At 40.0% G+C, this 19,252-nt stretch overlaps 1 protein-coding gene across 1 annotated transcript in view; it reads right to left on the minus strand.

Annotated features, from left to right (window-relative positions):
• Positions 1 to 314: 314 nt before the first annotated feature.
• TRIM35 (tripartite motif containing 35) overlaps positions 315 to 19,252 on the minus strand; it is a 37,983-nt gene continuing 19,045 nt past the window's right edge. The window contains exons 3-6 of the mRNA XM_074288375.1: positions 17,261 to 17,491; positions 12,209 to 12,231; positions 10,110 to 10,228; positions 315 to 2,224 (exon numbers count right to left, since the gene is read on the minus strand). Coding sequence (XP_074144476.1) covers positions 1,653 to 2,224; positions 10,110 to 10,228; positions 12,209 to 12,231; positions 17,261 to 17,491 — 945 coding nt within the window. The 3' untranslated portion in view covers positions 315 to 1,652. The remainder of the gene's footprint in view (positions 2,225 to 10,109; positions 10,229 to 12,208; positions 12,232 to 17,260; positions 17,492 to 19,252) is intronic.

Genomic DNA, 19,252 nt, shown 5'->3' on the forward strand with positions numbered 1-19,252 from the left:
ACATCAACTTCAATTTTTCTAAGACTAGTTATTCCATGATTCACAACTATACATCTGGGAAATTACTGAAAGGAAAAACAAAGCATTAGATCAGGTTTCCCTAGATTTTGCTATTAAGTCATATCTGACAAAGATATTGTAAGGGTTTAGCATTTCCTTCTCCGGTTCATTTTACAGATGAGCAAACTGAGGCAATCATGTCTAAGTAACTTGCTCAGAGTCACATTGCTAGGAAGTATGAGGTCCCATCTCAAGTCAGGAAGATGAATCTACCTTAGATAGCTATCCCAAATTCCAAAGTGACAAGCAGCATGGGTAATTAAATGTCCAATATTTATTTTCATTGTATCATAGGTCCAAACTATGATATAGTAATTTTATCTTTACATGCAGCATTTACACTTTATGGTACCTTGGGGTGCTTTAATCAATGTGTACAAAACACCTATACCCATTTTAGAGAATTTAGATTAGAGATTTGTGTAGGTTTTATCTCATAAGATATTCTGCTGGTTATTTCTATGATTTGTCTGCTTCTAAGCCTATGGTGAATAATACCCTACAGTCAGGATGTCATTCTGATATAGACACGGGTGATGTTTCCACAATTCTCTTTATGGCACGGTTTTGGGCAATGTGTTATGCTGTGTATTGGGCCCTGCTCATTGATAAGCTAAGGTTATGAGCAAGGAGAAAGTGCAGAGAGAGGCTGGGAACTGGGCTGTGGCAACTTTCTTTAGGTACTGGGGAAGGGAGGATGAGAAGGAACAGTCCAATTAGGTCAACACAACAGCCAACCAGAATGCGAGAGAACTCATGATGAAAAGTGCTACTCACCTCCTGACAGAGGTGATGGATTCAAGAGTGAAAACAGACCTATTTTTGGCACATGGCCACTGTGGGAATCTGCTTTGCTTGACTGTGCATGTTTTTAACAAGCATTTTACTTTTCTTAGGGGAAGGGAAAAGGAGGAAAGGGAGAGGAGGCAAATCTTTGTGGAAATAAACTTTAATTTAAGAAAAAAAAAAGGACCAGAGAAGAAGCATGGAAGGCCATTTAAGGTGAGCCAGGTAAAACATGCCTGCTGAGTCAGCAGCAGCTGAGCATAAATCAGGCACTTGGGCTTCTTGTAGCTTAGCTGCTCTCTGCTTTATATCCTCTCCAGAAGTCAGTCACTTAAGCAATGGAGCTTTGCTAAATGACTATGCTGTCTAACATCACTATGGGAAGCCCCTGAGAACGAGGGGGAGAAACCAGGCTGTTTAAAGAGGGGGAAACCGATCCAGGTTGGAAAAATGGAGCATTAAAGTTTTTGTACCCATCAGCCTTGGTGTGGGTCCTGATGTGGCTATCACACTTGCAGCCTGAGTGAGAGACTTAGTCTCTGAAAAATAAAATAAAATAAAAATGAAGGAACAAAAGACCAGGAGAGGGATATTCACTTTCCCAAGGTCACACAAATATTAAGTAGTGGAGCTGGGATTTGAACACAGGCCCTGTGACTTAAAACCAGTGTTCATTCCCCTTTACCACAATGGGGAGAAGACAGTGGCAGGTATGGATAAATATAGAGAAGGAACAGGAATACCAGGGAAAGGGCAATGGGAAGACTGGGAAGGAGGGACACCAGTTAACTCCAAAGTCCCTGGCATTAGAACTCTTCCTTGACCTGAATATGGAGTGGACAGAGGCGCAGGGGCTCAGGGGGAGAGTCTGCCCGGGTACCTCCTATATAGAAATAGGGCCGCACCTCCCCAAAGCGACCATGGAAAGTGTAGAGGTGGGATTGGCGTTCAGCATCATAAAAAGAGAGCTCGCCTTCCTCACATTCTAGTTCTACACGCAGGCGCTGAGGCAACGCCAGACCCAGGGGTGAAGCAGAAGGGTCGGATGCCACGCAGTGGTCCCCATCCACTCCCCGGGTGCGGCAGATGTACCAGAAGCCCGAGCGGGCATCATGGTAACAGCTGTGCGAGTGCCCGTCCCCACCAGACTCAGGACGAGTCCGAGCTACACCCACCCGCCAGTTAAGCAGCCCGCCCAGATCCACCTCCCAGGTGTGGGAGCCGTGGGAGAAGGCGCGGGAGCCCAGCAAGCAGGGCGAGGACGAGAAGCGCTCGGGGTTCTCCACTTGCACCCGATAGCCGTGGTTGGTGACCCTGGTGAGGTCATCAGAGACGGAGAGCCAGCCGGCGGCTGTGTTGGGGTCAAAGCTGAAGGGCACTAGGAGAGAAGAAGAGAGGTTTCAGCACAAATTCCTCTCCACCCAGCTCATCTCTGTCCCCTCGGTCCCTTCTGATGGTGTTCCCCACATTTCACAGGCATAGGGCACTCCTGATGAGGAAATCCTCTTTACCAGTGGAGACTGGCACCCTCTCTATAACTTACAGTCGGAGACAGTTGCCTGGACAGCAAGAACTTAAGCAATCACACAGCTAATGTGAGACGGGGTTTGAACTGGAGCTGCCTTAGTCTGAAGCAAGCCATACAACTATTACCATGCAGGCTCTCCTGGATTTCTTGGAAGTGGAAAATACCTGGTCAGCCCCCTTTGGATTACAGAGTCAACCATTACAACAACTAGTATTGTTCCTATCCTAAGAGGCTCTGCAACAGTTTTTAACCCAGGATCTACAAACTTGGTTTTTAAAATATTTTTTGAAAATATATTTGAATAACTTTCAGCATAATTGGCTTTCCTGTGTATTTTATTTAATGCATTTAAATTCATTATTTTGGAAAGGGATCCATAGGTTTTATTGGACTGCCACGGGGTCTATGATACAATAGAAGTTAGCTCCAGAGGAGCTGGACCTGCCTCACGATTCTTGTAGTCACTGAAGGAGAGTTAAAATGTTGCCTTTACAAGTTATGGTCCTGATTACTGAGGAACACTGTCACATCATTCAATGTGGTTTGATACAAGGTCCAGGCTCTGGAGGGTTCACTGAACTCTAAGATGCCCCTGAGGTATCAATGGCCATTTCTGGGGGGATACAGCCAGTGGAAAGAGGGTCAAGGCCTTGAAGCTAATAGGTCAGTTTGGGAACTCAGAGAAAGATTTCATTCTATTGCTAGGAGGTCCTGATATGTCAAACCTGAGGGAGGAAGGTTAGAAAGCATTTGTTGTTGTTTAGTTCAGGGCTTCTTACACTTTTTCCATTTGTGACCCCTTTTCACCTGAGAAATTTTATGGGATCCTAGGTATATAGGTATACAAATCAAACATTTACTAATAATACTTCATAATTTTATGAAATCCACATTCAGTTATATGAAGCCGCAAACCATAGTTTAAGAAGCTTTGGTTTAATTAATCAGTTCTCTCTGACTCTCTATGACCCCATTTGGGTTGTTATCTTGGCAGAGGCTGGAGTGGTTTGCCATTTCCTTCTTCAGCTCATTTTACAGATAAGGAAACTGAGACAACAAAATTAAATGACTAGCTCAGGTTAATACAGACAGTATGTTTCTGAAGATTAGATTTTAGCTCAGGTCCTCTTGACAGCAGGATAATGAGTCATCCAATGAGCCACCTAGCTGCCCCTTATAAGGGATACCATTTACTTTTATCCATCTTTTTGCTCTCTTAGAAACTCTGAAAACTCATGGGTAGGGAACCTGATCCTTTGGAACTGTAACATGGCCTAAGTTTGCCAGAAGTTATCAAAAATGACTTTGGGATGCTCAGGTAGCATAATACAATGAACCTGAATTTGGATTAGCACTTGAAGCTAGTAGTTGTTGATACTTATATCACTTTGGGAAAGCCATTTTACTTCTCTGGGCCTCAGTTTCTTTAGCTATAAAACAAGGCTGGACTAAACAGCCTAGAATTAGAATGTACTTTTCTATGATTATATCTATGATTCCTGGTGTATGTCCCACCTCAAATCTGCCCTGTGAAAGCAGCCTCAAAGGTCTGAAAATAGGCTCCAACTTCAAGGCTGTTACTAAAGGCATCCCATAGCCCACCTGTCCCCAGTGGTATAGACAATCTGGCTAATGGAGGGGTACTTCTTGGGCTAGAGCAATAGGGCATATAATAGCCAGGCCTTGGGAAGAGAGATTCCATACCCCCTGCATTGAGACTAAGCACCTTGGTAGGTAAAGTTTACAGGAAGCTAAAGATTAGTGACATGGATGATACAAAGGAGCTTAGGTTTAATGAGGGTTGCTTCTTGACTGGGTTATATTCTGTTACCTAAATTTTTCTTGGGAGGCAGCTAGGTGGCTTAGTGGATAGAGTGCTGGCCTAGAATTAGGAATACCTGAATTCAAATATAGTCTCAGATACCACATGACCCTGGAGAAGGGAATGGCAAGCCACTCCAGTATTTTTGCCAAGAAAATTCCACAGGCAGAGGTTCCACAGGCTCACAAAGAGCTGGAAATGACTGAACAATCACCACAAGCCCTTCTCATGTTCTTTCCTTCAGCAGATGCCTTCCCCTGAGGTAGGGATCTGGTTGTTATAGAAACTGAAGCCCCAAACAAGTTGGCTCCAATGTAGCTTTCTACACTAATTTCATATTACTTTTCAATGTATACTCCAAGTTTCACCCCAAACTGGAACTTGTGTGCTGTTCCCCATACATATTCCATTTCATCCACTATGTATTTGCATAGGCTCTATTGCATGCCCAGAAATGCTTTCCTCCTTTACCTCCTCTTTTTGGACCCTTTAGCTCATTCTAATGGTTACCTCCTTCCAAGGCCTTTAGATTTTTTTCTTCATTACTTTCTTTGTATTTACATGTATTTTTTTGATATTAATTTTTTTTTGCTCAATAGTATTTTATTTTTCCAAATACATGTAAAGATAGTTTTCAACATTCACTTTTGCAAGATTTTATGTTCCAAAATTTTTTTCCCTCCCTCTGTCATCTCCCCTTTACCCAAGAGAGCAAGCAATCTGATATAGGTTAAATATATGCAATCCTTCTAAACATGGTATTTACTTGTAGGATACAAAGTTCCCCATCTATGTTGCTATTCCCAAAGAGAATATTGAGTGTCTTGTGGACAGAGAGGATTTAATATTTCTCTTTCTATCCCCAGTGCCTTGCACAGTGCTTGGAATATAATAGGTGACTAAATTCAGCTGAATTGAAGGAAACTACACTCCCTGAGGTACACCAAATATAGAGGACATGTCAAGATTTCTGGGTCAAGGGCTAAGTGTTAGCAGTTACTATTGCCTCACTTATTGTCTGCCTACTACTGGCAGAACTGGCATCCTGCTTCCTCCCTAAGTACTATGAGAAGCTGACTCTAGTGGGCACTGCTAGAGATTGTAGAAGACCGCAGCAGAAGCTGGAGGTCATCCTTTATTATTGGTCACATCTTCTAGCAACAACTATATATCAAAATTACACACACAGATAGAGTTGGTCTTTAGAGTGAGATATATGTATATATATGAATATATATGTGTCTGGGTGCATATATAGATAGAATGTGTGTGTGTGTGTGTGTGTGTGTGTGTGTGCATCTGTCTTTATACACAGCACACAGTATTGAAATTCAGAGAATAAGAAGAACTGGGAGGAAAAGATATATATAGATGGATAGACAGACAGATGGATAAATAGAGAGACAGACAGATAGATGGATGGATAGGTAAAAAGATATTGCTCTGAAAGCCAACAAATACTGTAGGGGACTATGCCTTCTAGCCAGGAGTATTTCCCTGGAGCAAGTGCCCTTTCCCTTTTGTGTTATCTTCCTCTGCTAGAATATAAGTTCTGTGAGGGCAGGGACTACTTTTCTTTCACTTGTATTTTCATTCCCAGCATTCAGTGCAGTGCCTGGCACATAGTAATTGTTTGATAAATGCTGATTTCCTGCCTGCCTATTAGAACCACTTTGTGGAGGTCAGCCCACCTGGTACTTCAGCTATTGGATGAGATGATCTCTAGCTCTAACATTCTCTTATTCCACAAAGATCCCTAAAATCTTGATCATTCAGATTAATGTATTTTTTGGAGGGAGAGGAATCCTTTGATTTTATTATTTTTTAAAACAATAAAAGCTTTTTATTTTTCAAAATACATGCAAAGATAGTTTTCAACACTCACCCCAGCAAAACCTTATGTTCCAAATTTTTTCCCCTCCTTTCCCATCTCCCCCAGATAACAATCAATTAAATACATGTAATCCTGCCTTTTTTTTTAAGTATTCAAAAGAGTGAATTTCAACAAAATTGGTTTCCTTTGTAATCCCGTGTATTTTTTTATTTGATGCATTTAAAAACACGATTCTAAGAAGAGATCCATAGTCTTTACCGGATTGACTAAGGGGTCTATTACCTGAAAATGGTGATCTGAATGGAGCATCTCAGAATTTTTTCCCATGAAAGGCTGCTGTTGCTGCCATCTGGTGGATAGTCTTACATTTGCATGGGCGGGCATTCTTGCTCACTCACAGATCCCAGGCTAGAGTGGGCTTTAAGTTAAGCCTTAGCTGCCATATGTGCCAGCTGCACCTCTTTGTTAAACTTCCCACCAGGCAGACTCTGAGCTTGGATATGTGGGATAAGCAGAGCATGGTGAAAGAGAGGAAAAACAGAGGGTTCAAGGCTAAGGATGCAGGAAACTAGGGATGACAGAGGTTGGATGATTGGGGGGGAGAGCAGTGTTCTAGGAGAGGTGAGTTGAATGTAGAGGGATGTTAGGGGGGTCACTGAATCAACTGTGGGGAAAGTTAGTGGGTAATCCTCCCAGTAATGGGGAAAGGATGAATCAGGCGGGTATATGTGTACTTGTTATCTCCCCCATTAGAACAAAAGCTCCTCCAGAATAGGGATTGGTTCATTCTTTGTCTTCACGCACCCAGCATCGAGCAAGCCAACAACAAGCATTTATTAAGTCCTCATTATGTGCCAGGCACTGCATGAAGCTCTGGGGACAAAGAAGTAAAAAAGTTCCAGCCCTCAAGTAGCTCACAGGAGGCAACATGCAAACAGCTATGTCTGCACAGATAAATATGGGTAAAGTAGAGGTCATTTCAGAGAGAATTTAGCATTGCAGGAAAAGGCTTCTTAATAAAGGTGGGATTTTTGCTGGAACTTGAGGAGTCAGGGGATCTAGGCAGAGATGAGGCAGGAGGGCATTCCTGCCATGTGGAAAAGCCACATTCAGTTGCATTCAGTTGAGAGACTGAGTTTCTTGTAAGAAGAATGAGAAGGCCAGTGTCCTTGGACCACAGAGAAGATGGAGAAAAATAAGGTCCAAAGACTTGAAAGGTAGGAAGAGGTCAACTTATGAAGGGTTTTCAGAGTCAAAGAGAGGATTTTACATTCCATCCTGGGTGCAATAAGGAGCTACTGGAGTTTATTGAGGAGGGAAAGGACATGATTGAACCTATGCTTTAGGAAAATCACTCTGGTGGCTGCGTGGAGAATGTACCGGAGTGGGAAGAAGTAGAGCAGAGAGACCAGCAGTTTGTTACAATAGTCCAGGTATGAGATGATGAGGAGTCTATATCAGGGTGGCAAGAGTATTGGAGCAGAGAAATGGACATATACAAGAAATATGGCAAAGAAAGAATTTATAGGGCTTAACAATTGACTTGGGGCAGCTAGATGGCATTATGGTTAGAGTGCCGGGCCTGGAATCAGGAAGGCTCCTCTTCCTGTGTTCAAATCCTGCCTCAGACACTTACTAACTTTGGGACTCTGGGTGAGTCACTTTACCCTGCTTGCCGCATCTGTGAAATAAGCTGGGAAAGGAAATGCCAAAAAATCCCCAAATGGGATCACAAAGAGTTGGACATGACTGCAAATGACAGAACAACAAAGAAAAGATTGAATTATGAGGGGATGAGAGAGAGAGAGAAGATTCAAGGATGACACTAAATTGTGAGGCTGAGCGATTTGGAGGACAGTAGTACTCTTGATAGTAATAGGGATGTTTAGAACAGAGGTGGGAGAAAGAGCGGGAATAGACAAAGATGATTAGTTCAATTTGGGACACGTGGAATCGAAGGAATATTTACTTCAATATGTTCAATAAACAGATATATGAATCTGGAGTTCAGCAGAGTGCTTAGAGCTGGACAAATAAGTCTGAAAGTATTCTTCAGAGAAATAATTGAACCCACAGGATGAAATCATCAAGTGAAACAGTATAGAGGCAAAAGGAAAAAGGTCAGAGCCTTGGGGAACACTCACGGTTAGGGGGCATGATCTGGATGAAGATCCAGCAAAGGAGAATAAGAAGTGGTCAGACAGGTAGGAGAACCAGGAAAGAGCAGTGTCCGAAAACCTACAGAGAGGGGAGTAGCAAGCAGAAGAAAGAGATCAGCAGAATCAAAGGCTGCAGAGAGGACAAGAAGGACGAGGACAAAGAAAAAGCCATTCAATTTGGTGATTAAGAGATCACTGGTAACTTTAGAGAGGATAATTTCAATTGAACACAAAGGTCTGGAGCCAAACAGTATTTAGGAAAAGTGTGAGGGGACAGGAAGTAGTAGTACCTGTTTTAGGTGGTCTATTCATGGAAGCGAGCCAGAAAAGGGGAAAAGATAACATATAGGGGGAGAGCTAGCAGGGATGGATGAATCAATGAAGGTTTCCTGAGGAGAGAATAGATCCAGGCACTAAGGAAGCAGCCAAAGATTGGAAATTAGACTGAAGATTTGTGAGAGAGTAGGGATGATAGATACATTGGAATCTAGCTGCTAGAACTTAAGTGGAGAGACTTCAGCTCAATAATAGCAAAGGGGGGAAGTTAAAGCCACAAGAAGGGGGGAGGGTTGTTTTGATTTAAAGGGTAGTGTTCACTACCTTTCAATACTTTGTCAGAATGGAGCCAGCTGAAGAGTAAGGTACAGGAAGAAGTATAGGTGGATTTAAAAGTAGGGGTCATGTGGATGACAAATAGGGGGCTAGGCAAAATGGGGATCTCCTGCTTCCAGAGAGAGCATTTAACCAGCTTTTAATCCATAAAGCACTTGCTAATATTATTATTATTATGAATATTAATAATATCAGTATCCTTAATATTAATTTAATACAAAAAGTACTCATTATATTCAAGGTACCACACTAGGAGCTTGAGACACAAAGAGGAAAAACAAAAAATAGGTCTGCCAACCAAGCAACCAAGAACATCTCAATGGATTAAAATGTCAGACAAAATTCATTAAGATAAACCCTAGCAAGAATGTAATGTAAGGCATTTACATCTTATCAGGATAAATTTGCTGCTACAGGCTTCTTTTAGGATCTGATATGAGGAAGGGGAGATGGGGAGAACTGTTTTCCCCTGCCTTGACCCTTCTTTATTCTAGAAACCTATATTGTTCACTGCTTCTCTCACACACCCCTTTTTCCTCTTAGCACCTTTTAGTTGGTCATTGTCAAAGAAGCTGCTTCAATATTTTGGGTAGGAGAAGACCTGGCAGAGTCCCCAGGGCTCACCAGCAGCTATGTAATAAAGCTGAGCCACAGCAGCAGTGGCTGAGTCCGAACTGGGGGGAGGAATAAGATTAGAATTAGGAGTGGACTGGGAGCCCTCATGGAAACCGCAGCTCACACAAGCAGATAGAGCAAAATCGTGTGAGGTTCAAACCAACAGATTTCATTCATGCTCAGCTCATGCCAACAATATTCAGCAGGTAATGATTGAGAATCCTCTCAGCTTTCTGCTGCATAATGCCCATTTCATTTCCCTTGCCTTCATAGGTTCTGTTTTCTGGATTTTCATAATAACCTGTTTTAGAGGATTTCCATTCTCTATCTCTTTCCCTCCAGGAAATCTAAACATGTACCTCAGAATCAAAGTGTTTGTCAACCTAACAAAGCAGAGTGGGGTCAGGGTACACATTTGTGTGTCATGGTATTCACTAGCAATCTATATAAGTTGAAGTTTGGAAGAAGCCTCAGGACATCTAGTCTAATTTTCTCATTTTATAGTTGAAGAAACTGAAGCTCAAAGTTAGGGAAGTAGCCTGCCCAATGTAAAGCCACTAGTTAAGAGCAGAGGCAGATCTGAGAGGTAGACTTCTATTTCAATGTGTTTTTCATCATGTACTTCCTCTCCCTTTTCCCCTGCCCCTGCCCCTTCCCTCCCTGCTTGAGAGCCCAAAGACCCTCCCCACTCACCAGCTTCAATACTGCTCAGCATCTTTTTCCAGGCACGGTATTGCAAGGAATCCAGGTACTTGCTGACATCAATAAGCATTCCTGGTTGGATGGGCTCTGGTTCAGTTGTGCAAGAATGCCTAGGTAAGGAAATAAGGGGTAAATGAGACAAGGGCACTAGTGAGGGTAAAAAGAAAGAAATGAGATTCCTTCTATTTCTCTTGTTATTTGGGCTTCTCTGACACCTTTAAAGCATCAGAATCATAGAACTAGAAGGGACCTTCAGGGTCTATCTACTTACACTTTAAATCTAAACAAAAAAAAAAATCTCCCTATAATGTATATTAGTCCAGATTTTTTCTAAGACTTTCAGTGGGGAAGGGGACAGCTAGATGGCAGTGTCCTGGAGTAAGGAAGACGCATCTTCCTCAGCTCTTATCTAGCCTCAGATACCTCCTAGCTGTGTTACTGTTACTTAGCCCTGTTTGCCTCAGTTTCCCCATCTGTAAAATGAGCTGGAGAAGGAAATGGCAAACCAGTATTTTTGCTAAGAAAATCCCAAACAGGTCACTGAGTCAAATTGACTGAAACTACTCACTAACAGAGAGAGGAAACTCCCTCAGTGTCCTCAGGCAGATTCTTCCTTATATTAAGCCCGTAAAGCATCTCTTTTGTCTCTTTGCCACTTCAGCCCTAGCTTCCAGCTCTGCTTGGTTCTTGGGGACAAAACATGTCTATTTCCTCTTCAATGCAATTGCCCTTCCAATATCTGAAGACAATTATCATGTCTCCCTAAGTATTCATCTTTTTCAGGTTAAAAATTGCCAGTTCCTTCAACCATTCCTCCTATGGCATAGACTTGAGATCCTTTAACTTATTGGTAGCCTTTCCCTAGTAGCAATTTGTTTAATTTGTCAGTGTTTAACCTAAAAGGTGCTCAGGATTGAATCTTATACTCCACATGTAATTTGACGAGGGCGGAGGATAAGAGAATTATCATCACCTCCTTTGTCCCATATGTTAGGCCTCTCTAAATGAAGCTTGAGCCTGCATTATCTTTTTGGTTTCCATATTGCTAACTCATATTGGGTTTATTTTGTGAAAATTTTTATGCTACAAGAAGCTCTAGGCTCTCTCTCAAATGCTTTGCTGAGAGATTACCATGGGCAGCTAAGGCAAGAGAGCTCCACTCAGCTGAACTGATCTGAGATGCTCAGATCCTATGTCAACATCCTACTGTGATAAAAAAAAATCTATTAAACATTGAATGACCTCTGAGTGTCTCATTCTTTTATACTATCAAACTTAAGGGACTAGTCCACGTAAGGGCCAGCACAGAATACCTGGTAAGCCAGACCATCCCCTGCTGAAATTATTTGAAAGCTTTTCCTTATATTGAACGACAATATTATCTACCTATGACTTTTACCCACTGGTCCTAGTTATGCCCTCTGGAGTATATTAAAAATAGAATAAATCTATTGCTACTAAATAGAAACTCTCTGCATTTAAATTCAATACCATTTAATCTAGTTATAATCTCCCTCAGGCTCTGAGGGAGAAGGGGCTTTATAGGATCAGAGACCAAAGCACCATCAAATTAGAGGTCATTGTGTCCAATTCTCCAATTCTCTCATTTCATAGATGAGGAAGCTGAAGGGCAACTAAAGGTTGCATTAGATAGGGTAGAGGGCCTGAAGACCTGAGTGTTTCCTGAATAGGGCTGTTGTGAGGATCACAAATGATTAATGTTTGTAAGTGTTTAGCATGTCTGACACATAGGAGGTCCTGGGAAAATTGGCAAAGAAAGCTAGAAGTACTAATAAGATTATAATACTCCCAGAGGCAATCAGGGAAAAGCACTGATGGTGATCAGCTCAACTTTACAGTCCCACCCCTGTGGAAGTCTTGGGAAACCCCACTTTACTTACTTTTGGCAAAAGAAAGGCCATTATGAATTTGTCATGTGACCAAACCCAAACATTTTATGCCTACATCAATCTCATAATTTTGTGCAAATTGCTCTTTTCAGGCTCATCATTTGGAGTGCCAACATCAATCCCATAACATAATAGGTGCTTAATAAGTAAGTTCTTCCCCTGCTACTTCTAGGAACTTACCTACGTTTACGGTTCTTGTGTTTCTGAAAGAAAAAAAAGAACACGCAGTAAAAATATAAACATCTAGACTCAATAAAGGCCAATATGTATCTGATACATGGGTATGAATCTTACTGAGGTCCCCCCAAAATTTCACCCAGTTTCCAAGTCTTGGAAAGTAAGGGTGTCATAGATCTATTACTTGTTGTTAGCCTTTTGGTTTTTAGCTTAAACTGACTTGTTCACTCATATATACAGTCATATGTGCAAAGAAGGTCATGCATAAAGACTAAAATCACAGGTCATTTTAAATCAGAGGTAGAGAACTTTTTTTTTTTAATTAAAAACCAATAATTAAAAGGGAAAAAAAAATCAAGGAGCCTAATTAAATCAAAGAGCCAGTATGAAATTGTTTATTTTTAAAGGAAAAAATATAAAATTCAACATTTATAAATACCTACGAAGTACTAAGCACTGTGGCTGCCAAAGCAAAATAAAATCACCTCTGCCCTCAAAGAATTTATATTATATTAGAAGGAAACAAAAAGCACCAAGATTAGTGAATATAAAATATATATATAGTAACTAAATAAAAAAGTTCAAATCTGGTTTCAAATGTTTACTAGCCCTATGATCCTAGGCCAGCCACCTAACCCTGTTTGTCTTAGTTTCTTCATCTGTAACATGAGCTAGAAAAAGAAATGGGAAATCATTCCAGTATCTTTGCCAAGAAAAACCCAAATGAGGACATGAAAAGTCAGACATGAATTGAACAATAGCAACAACAAAATCTAAAATAGTTTGGGGAAGGGAATAGAATAGAAACTAGCCATTAAGAAGAATCAGGAAAGGCTTCATGGAGGATGTGGCACATGAGTTGGGCCTTGAAGCAGTTGGGTGGTACAGTGGTTAGAGTATTGGGACGGGAATCAGAAAGACCCTCTCCTAGTTCAAATCCATCCTCAAGACACTTACTAACTGTGTAACTTTGGGCAAATCACTTAATCTTGGTCTGTCTCAGTTTCTTTCACTCTAAAATGGGGACAATGATGGTACTTACCCTCCCAGGGTTTCTGTGAGAATAAAATGAGATAATTGTAAAGCACTTAGCATAGTGCCTGACACATAGTACGTGGTTAACAAATGCTTAATTTTGCAAATTAAGACAACTCTGAGATACCACTACACACTTGTCAGATTGGCTAAGATGACAGAAACAAATAACGATGAATGTTGGAGGGGATGTGGGACAACTGGGACACTGATACGTTGTTGGTGGAGTTGTGAAAGAATCCAACCACTCTGGAGAGCAATCTGGAATTATGCCCAAAAAGTTACCAAACTGTGCATACCCTTTGACCCAGCAGTGCTACTACTGGGCTTACATCCCAAGGAAATACTAAAGAGGGGAAAGGGACCTGTATGTGACAAAATGTTTGTGGCAGCCCTTTTCATAGTGGCTAGAAACTGGAAAATGAATGGACACCCATCAATTGGTTGGGTAAATTATGGTATATGAATGTTATGGAATAATATTGTTCTGTAAGAAATGACCAGCAGGAGGAATACAGAGAGGCTTGGAGAGTTACATCAACTGATACTGAGTGAAATGAGCAGAACTAGGAGATCATTATACACTTCAACAATGATACTGTATGAGGGTGTATTCTGATGGAAGTGAATATCTTCAACAAAGAGAAGATCTAATCCAGTTCCAATTGATCAATGATGGACAGAATCAGCTACACCCAGAGAAGGAACACTGGGAAATGAGTGTAAACTGTTTGCATTTTTTGTTTTTCTTCCCAGGTTATTTTTACCTTCTGAATCCAATTCTTCCTTTGCAACAGCAACAACAACAACAAAAATTCAGTTCTGCACATACATATTGTATCTAGGATATACTATAAGATATTTAATATGTATGGGAATGCCTGCCATCTAGGGGAGGGGGTTGAGGGAAGGAGGGGAAAATTCGGAACAGAAGAGAATACAAGGGATAATGCTGTAAAAAAATTACCTATACATATGTACTGTCAAAAAATGTTATAATTATAAAATTAATAATTAAAAAATAAGAGAAAAAAACAAATGCTTAATTTTTTCTTCTTTCCTTGAAGAAAGTTAGGGATTCTAAGAGGCTGGAGTGAGAAGGAGGTAAATTTCAGGCCTGCAGAACAGGGCTGAAGAAAAGCACTGAGACAGGAAGAGATGGAATAACATGTTCAGGGAATAGCAAATAGAACATTTTAGTTGAATTACAAACTGTTCATTCCTTTCATCAACTTTTAAAATGAAAAGTGAAGAATACCAACCCTATTTATTAAATATGACAAACATCTCCATTCTAGAACATAACACAGGTAGGAGAAAATAAGGAAGAAATTAAGAGGGAAGACACAATTCAAAAGGAGAAAAATGTGCACAATAAAGATATAAGGGAGTAGTATCTCTCTAACATATGGCCTTTTCTTTTTCTTTATTTAAAGTTTTTTATTTTCAAAATATATGCATAGATAATTTTCAACATTCATCCTTGCAAAACCTTGCGCTCCAATTTTTTTTCCCCTCCTTTCCCCCAATTCCCTTCTCTTAGGTGGCAAATAATCTAATATATGTTAAACAGTTAAACATCTAATATATGTTAAACATATTTCCATATTTATCATGCTGCATAAGAAAATATCAGATAAAAAAGGAAAAAAAGAGAAAGAAAACAAAAAGCAAGTAAACAACAACAAAAAAGTAAAAATACTATGTTTTGATCCACACTCAATTCCCACAGTCCTCTCTCCAAGTGCAGATAACTCTCTCCATCACAAATCCATTGGAATGAACCTTGTGGTCTTTTCCAATACTGTTGCTCCAGACTTTCAGACCAATATTGCCCTTTTAAAAGTATAAGCCAAATTCTCTTGGTGACTGCCTCACAGGCTAGATTTCCCACCTCTTGAATGACAAGGTCAGCTAGTAAAATTCCATGCCTACAGAATATTCTAAATCTATTATGTTCTAATATTCTATTTCTATATTCTAATTTCATTCCATATTCAAATTATGTTAACTTTAAAATGTTAATTGAGGTGATTACTAACACTTTAAAGCATTTCTAGACAAGATTCTGAACTTCCTTTCTCACAAGTCTCATTAAATGGCTAGAAATGACTAGAAATGAAATTATTTCTTTCACTATAAATTAAGTCATACACATAAAACAACCTAATCAATAAAAGCCCAAACCCAAACCAACAAACTCAGGACCTTGAATTTGTTGTGGTTTATAAAATGTTTGACACAATAGACATTGACTTAAAGTGATTTTTTTAAAGTCCACATATAAGTAATATAAAAAATTTGAAAAATTTACAACCATTATCAGAAAGCATTAAAGCCCCCACTTCCCTCCCTGGGACTACCTTCTTCCTCAGTCCTCATCTTCTGGAATGCCAATCTTCCTAAACCAAATGTTTTGTAGCTCAGGGCAAGATAGGATAGGCAGATTGGTAGGGCATTCAGAAGATGGGGCAGGGAGGAAGTTGGATTGAGTTTGGTGGAAGAGAGGGAAAGATCAGAAGGAAAAAGGAAGGATTAAAGGAGGGCCAAGGAAAAGAGGATGAAGTTAAGGAAAAAGAAAATGGGAGTTACAGGTAGGGAGTCAGCCAAGACTTATTGGTTTACTGAGCAGCCAGTGACCCAGTTGGACAAATGAACAAAAGGCTCTGCTATATTGAGTCATGTGTGGAAGTCACTAGTACTCCCTTAATTTTCCATTCACATGGACTCAAAGAAATGCCATTTAATTTAGTAAGGTGCTTGACTTTTCTTGGGCCTTTATTTCTTTTCCCATAAGAATGGAAGTAATAATATTTGTGCTTCCACATTTTTCTTTTTTTTCATATCTTTCTTATATAAGAAAGTGTTTTGTGACTTTGAAAGTACTATAGAAATTTGAGTTGTGATTATCTGTTTCATCTCTGCTTCTGTTCTAGTCTACACTTAAATCATCTCAGGTGGATTAATATTTATTCTAATTTTAAAAATCTTTTCAAAAAAGCAAACCATAAATCTGCCACATATTGACTTAGAAAACCACAACATTATTTATGTTGTATTGTATTTTTATTTATTTTGTGAAATATTCCCCAATTATATTTTAGCAGCCATATCCTTAATACCTCTGTTGTAAACTATATGTTCCGAACAACCTAGTTTTGCCTCATATTCAGTGAGTTTTTATATCTTCCTTAAATGAATTTTCAACATTAATCTTCTTCCCCCTATTTTTTTAAATAGGTTTCTAACCAGCTGGTCTGTCCTTTGAATTTTGAGGATCTGGACCTATGCCATCATCATTGTGGGGAATGTAGTGGAGAAACTCCCTTTAGCAATAAAAATCTATGACTGAATGCTTAAAAAATGTTTACACAACTAGTATATGTCATAGGAAGGCCTTGAAATCAGGTATCCCTGACTCCAAGGTCAGTTCTTTATTCACTCTGTCATATTCTATCTATTCTTTTTTGCCAATAAACTCAATTCCTATAACCTTTTTTTATTTTTATTTTTTTTTAATTTCTGCTAATTTCTGCTATTCTTTTATGAACTCTGCCCAGCTGAGCCAAACCTCTGTTTAGACTATAGAACCCAGATATGAATGGAGTATAAAAGGTTCCTAGCCTCACAGAACTTTTTATGCTTCCAGTTAAATCTCTCTGGTTCCTGGCATCAAACATTACCCAAAGGAGCTGCCAGTTTTTCTATGACAAGGGAGGAGGAGAGGGAAGAAGCACACACAAGTTGTGCTAAGGATATCGGATTCATTGCAAAACTTTTGGAAAATGTAGACACTCGTGGGGGCAATTTTGTCAATAGATTAAGCAAGCCTAATCTGAAGCAGGGAACTTTTTCAGCAAGAATATCTGCTGGTTGGCACTGAAAGTGGGACACCGAGGATTGGGATCATCCAGTGCTCCTAGTCTCCTAGACACTCTTCATACAAAAGACTTCATGTTCATCCTAACCCAGTCCCATAGAATTCTTTCCACCTTCCAGCCTCAAGGCTGAGCCCCTTACCATAAGAAAGGAGATATCATCTTCCTTCATCTCCATCTGTAGTCTTGCGATCTCATGAGTCAAGGCCTCCGTCTCTTCTGCCAACTGTTTCATTTTTTCTTCCACCTGCCTCAGTTTCTGCCCAGCCTCTTCAGTCACAGCATTCAGAGCTGCCCGCTCTTCTACTCTCAAGAATTCTCGGAGTTTCTCAAACTCCTGCCGGATCCTGCCTTGCAGCCAGGTAGCTTCCACCTAAGGTAGACAGGAGAGAATGTGAACTCAGAGAAGTGAGAAGAGTCTGGAAGAAGGTACAGAGTAAGGAATTTGGAGACAAGGAGAAAGTTAGGCTGGAGTTAGAAAAGGAGTGGGAACAGAGAGAAGGTTTGTCAAGGCTGAGGAATTCCAGTCTCAGGTGAAGTTCTGTGTTTAGAAATTGAGAAGGATGACTTGGCAAATAAATGGATTAATTTTTCAAAACTATAGGAAGTGGTAAGAGCAACAGCTAATATTTATACAATACTTTATGTCTTTCAGAGTTTTAGATCTATTATCTCATTTGAGCCTCACAACAACCCTGTGAGGCAGGCATGCTGAGTAAGGGCACATTTATATTACTCCTGGTGGCTAAGACTGATTTTTAGCTAAGGTCTTCCTGACTTCAGATCTAGTGTACTACCCACCACATTACGTAGCTACATTCTTGGTAAATACACCACAATGAGGCAACAAACTTTAACCAAGGACTAAGAGAAGAGGAAGTAGGAAGTTAGTTGAAACAAATGCTAGACTGTAAATGTTTGCTGAAGTTGGTATCACTGATCTGAGTTCAAATTTCAGTTATTCCAATTTTTAGCTATGTGACTAATGCCATATCCTTTCTCAGACTCAATTTCTTCATTTCATGGTAACAATCAAGGAGTTCACCTTACAAATTCATTAATTGTGGCTTAAACAGTAAATAATGCCTTTTAAAAAAATAAATAATGAGCAGTGCATTAAATTACCCTGAGAGTTCAATTTTTTTCTTATTAAAAGAGGTTTGAAGAACAAAAACCATTGGCAATACTGGTTAATCTGTGAGGTCTCTTTCATCTCTATATTTACTACCTTATATCAATATATACATTGAAGTCAAAGATTTCAAAACAAGTAAATCTGCTGAAATTTATACTTCATATAAGAGTAGTTTATGTAGGGGTATACTTAATAACATAAAATGTTATTGAGTATTTCCCCAAGATGTTGCTTGGCTCTCTGGCCTTGTTAATAGATGACATCTAGGATAGCAGTCAAGAAGATCAAAGTTTGACTGGTACCCTTTGACCCAGATAAAAGAGGCTTTTGTCTGCATCCTATTGAGTGACATATTGATTGAATTAGAAAGCAAATACAACCATTCTGTCAAGTTGAATAATGTCAGAACTTTAGAGTTCTGAGGCAAGACTCCTGCTTAATTTTCCAACATTGAAACTTGTAAAACCAGCCAGTCAGCCAGCCACACACACACACACACACACACACACACACACACACACACACACAAAAGAGACAGAGACTGGGTCAGGGGGAGAGATAAGAGAGAAAGGGAGAGGAAGAAGGAGGTGGGGAGAAAGAGGGTGAAAGAAAGGGAGATGGAGAGGGATAGGGAGCGAGAGACAAAGGGAGAGAGAAAGAAACAGAGAAGACAAGAGAGACAAAGAGAGACAGAGAGATGGGTATTTGCTGAAGAAACTCAGAATTAGACAACATACCTCTAAGGGGTATGAGACCCTACCCTACAGCATCCCTGACAAGTGGTCATCCAGTCTCTTCTCAAAGATATTCAGGGAGGGTCAAATGGAAAACTAGCCTCTGAACTATGGAGACTGAATCAAAGGATAGTATTTTCACCTTTTTGCTATTGTTTTGTTTTTATTTTCTTTCTTGTGTTTTTTTTCCCCTTTTGATCTGATTTTTCTTGAGCAGCACCATGAATATGGAAATATATTTAGAAGAATTGTACATGTTTAACCT

Source organism: Sminthopsis crassicaudata, chromosome 2, assembly GCF_048593235.1.
Source record: "Sminthopsis crassicaudata isolate SCR6 chromosome 2, ASM4859323v1, whole genome shotgun sequence".
NCBI lineage: Eukaryota > Metazoa > Chordata > Mammalia > Dasyuromorphia > Dasyuridae > Sminthopsis > Sminthopsis crassicaudata.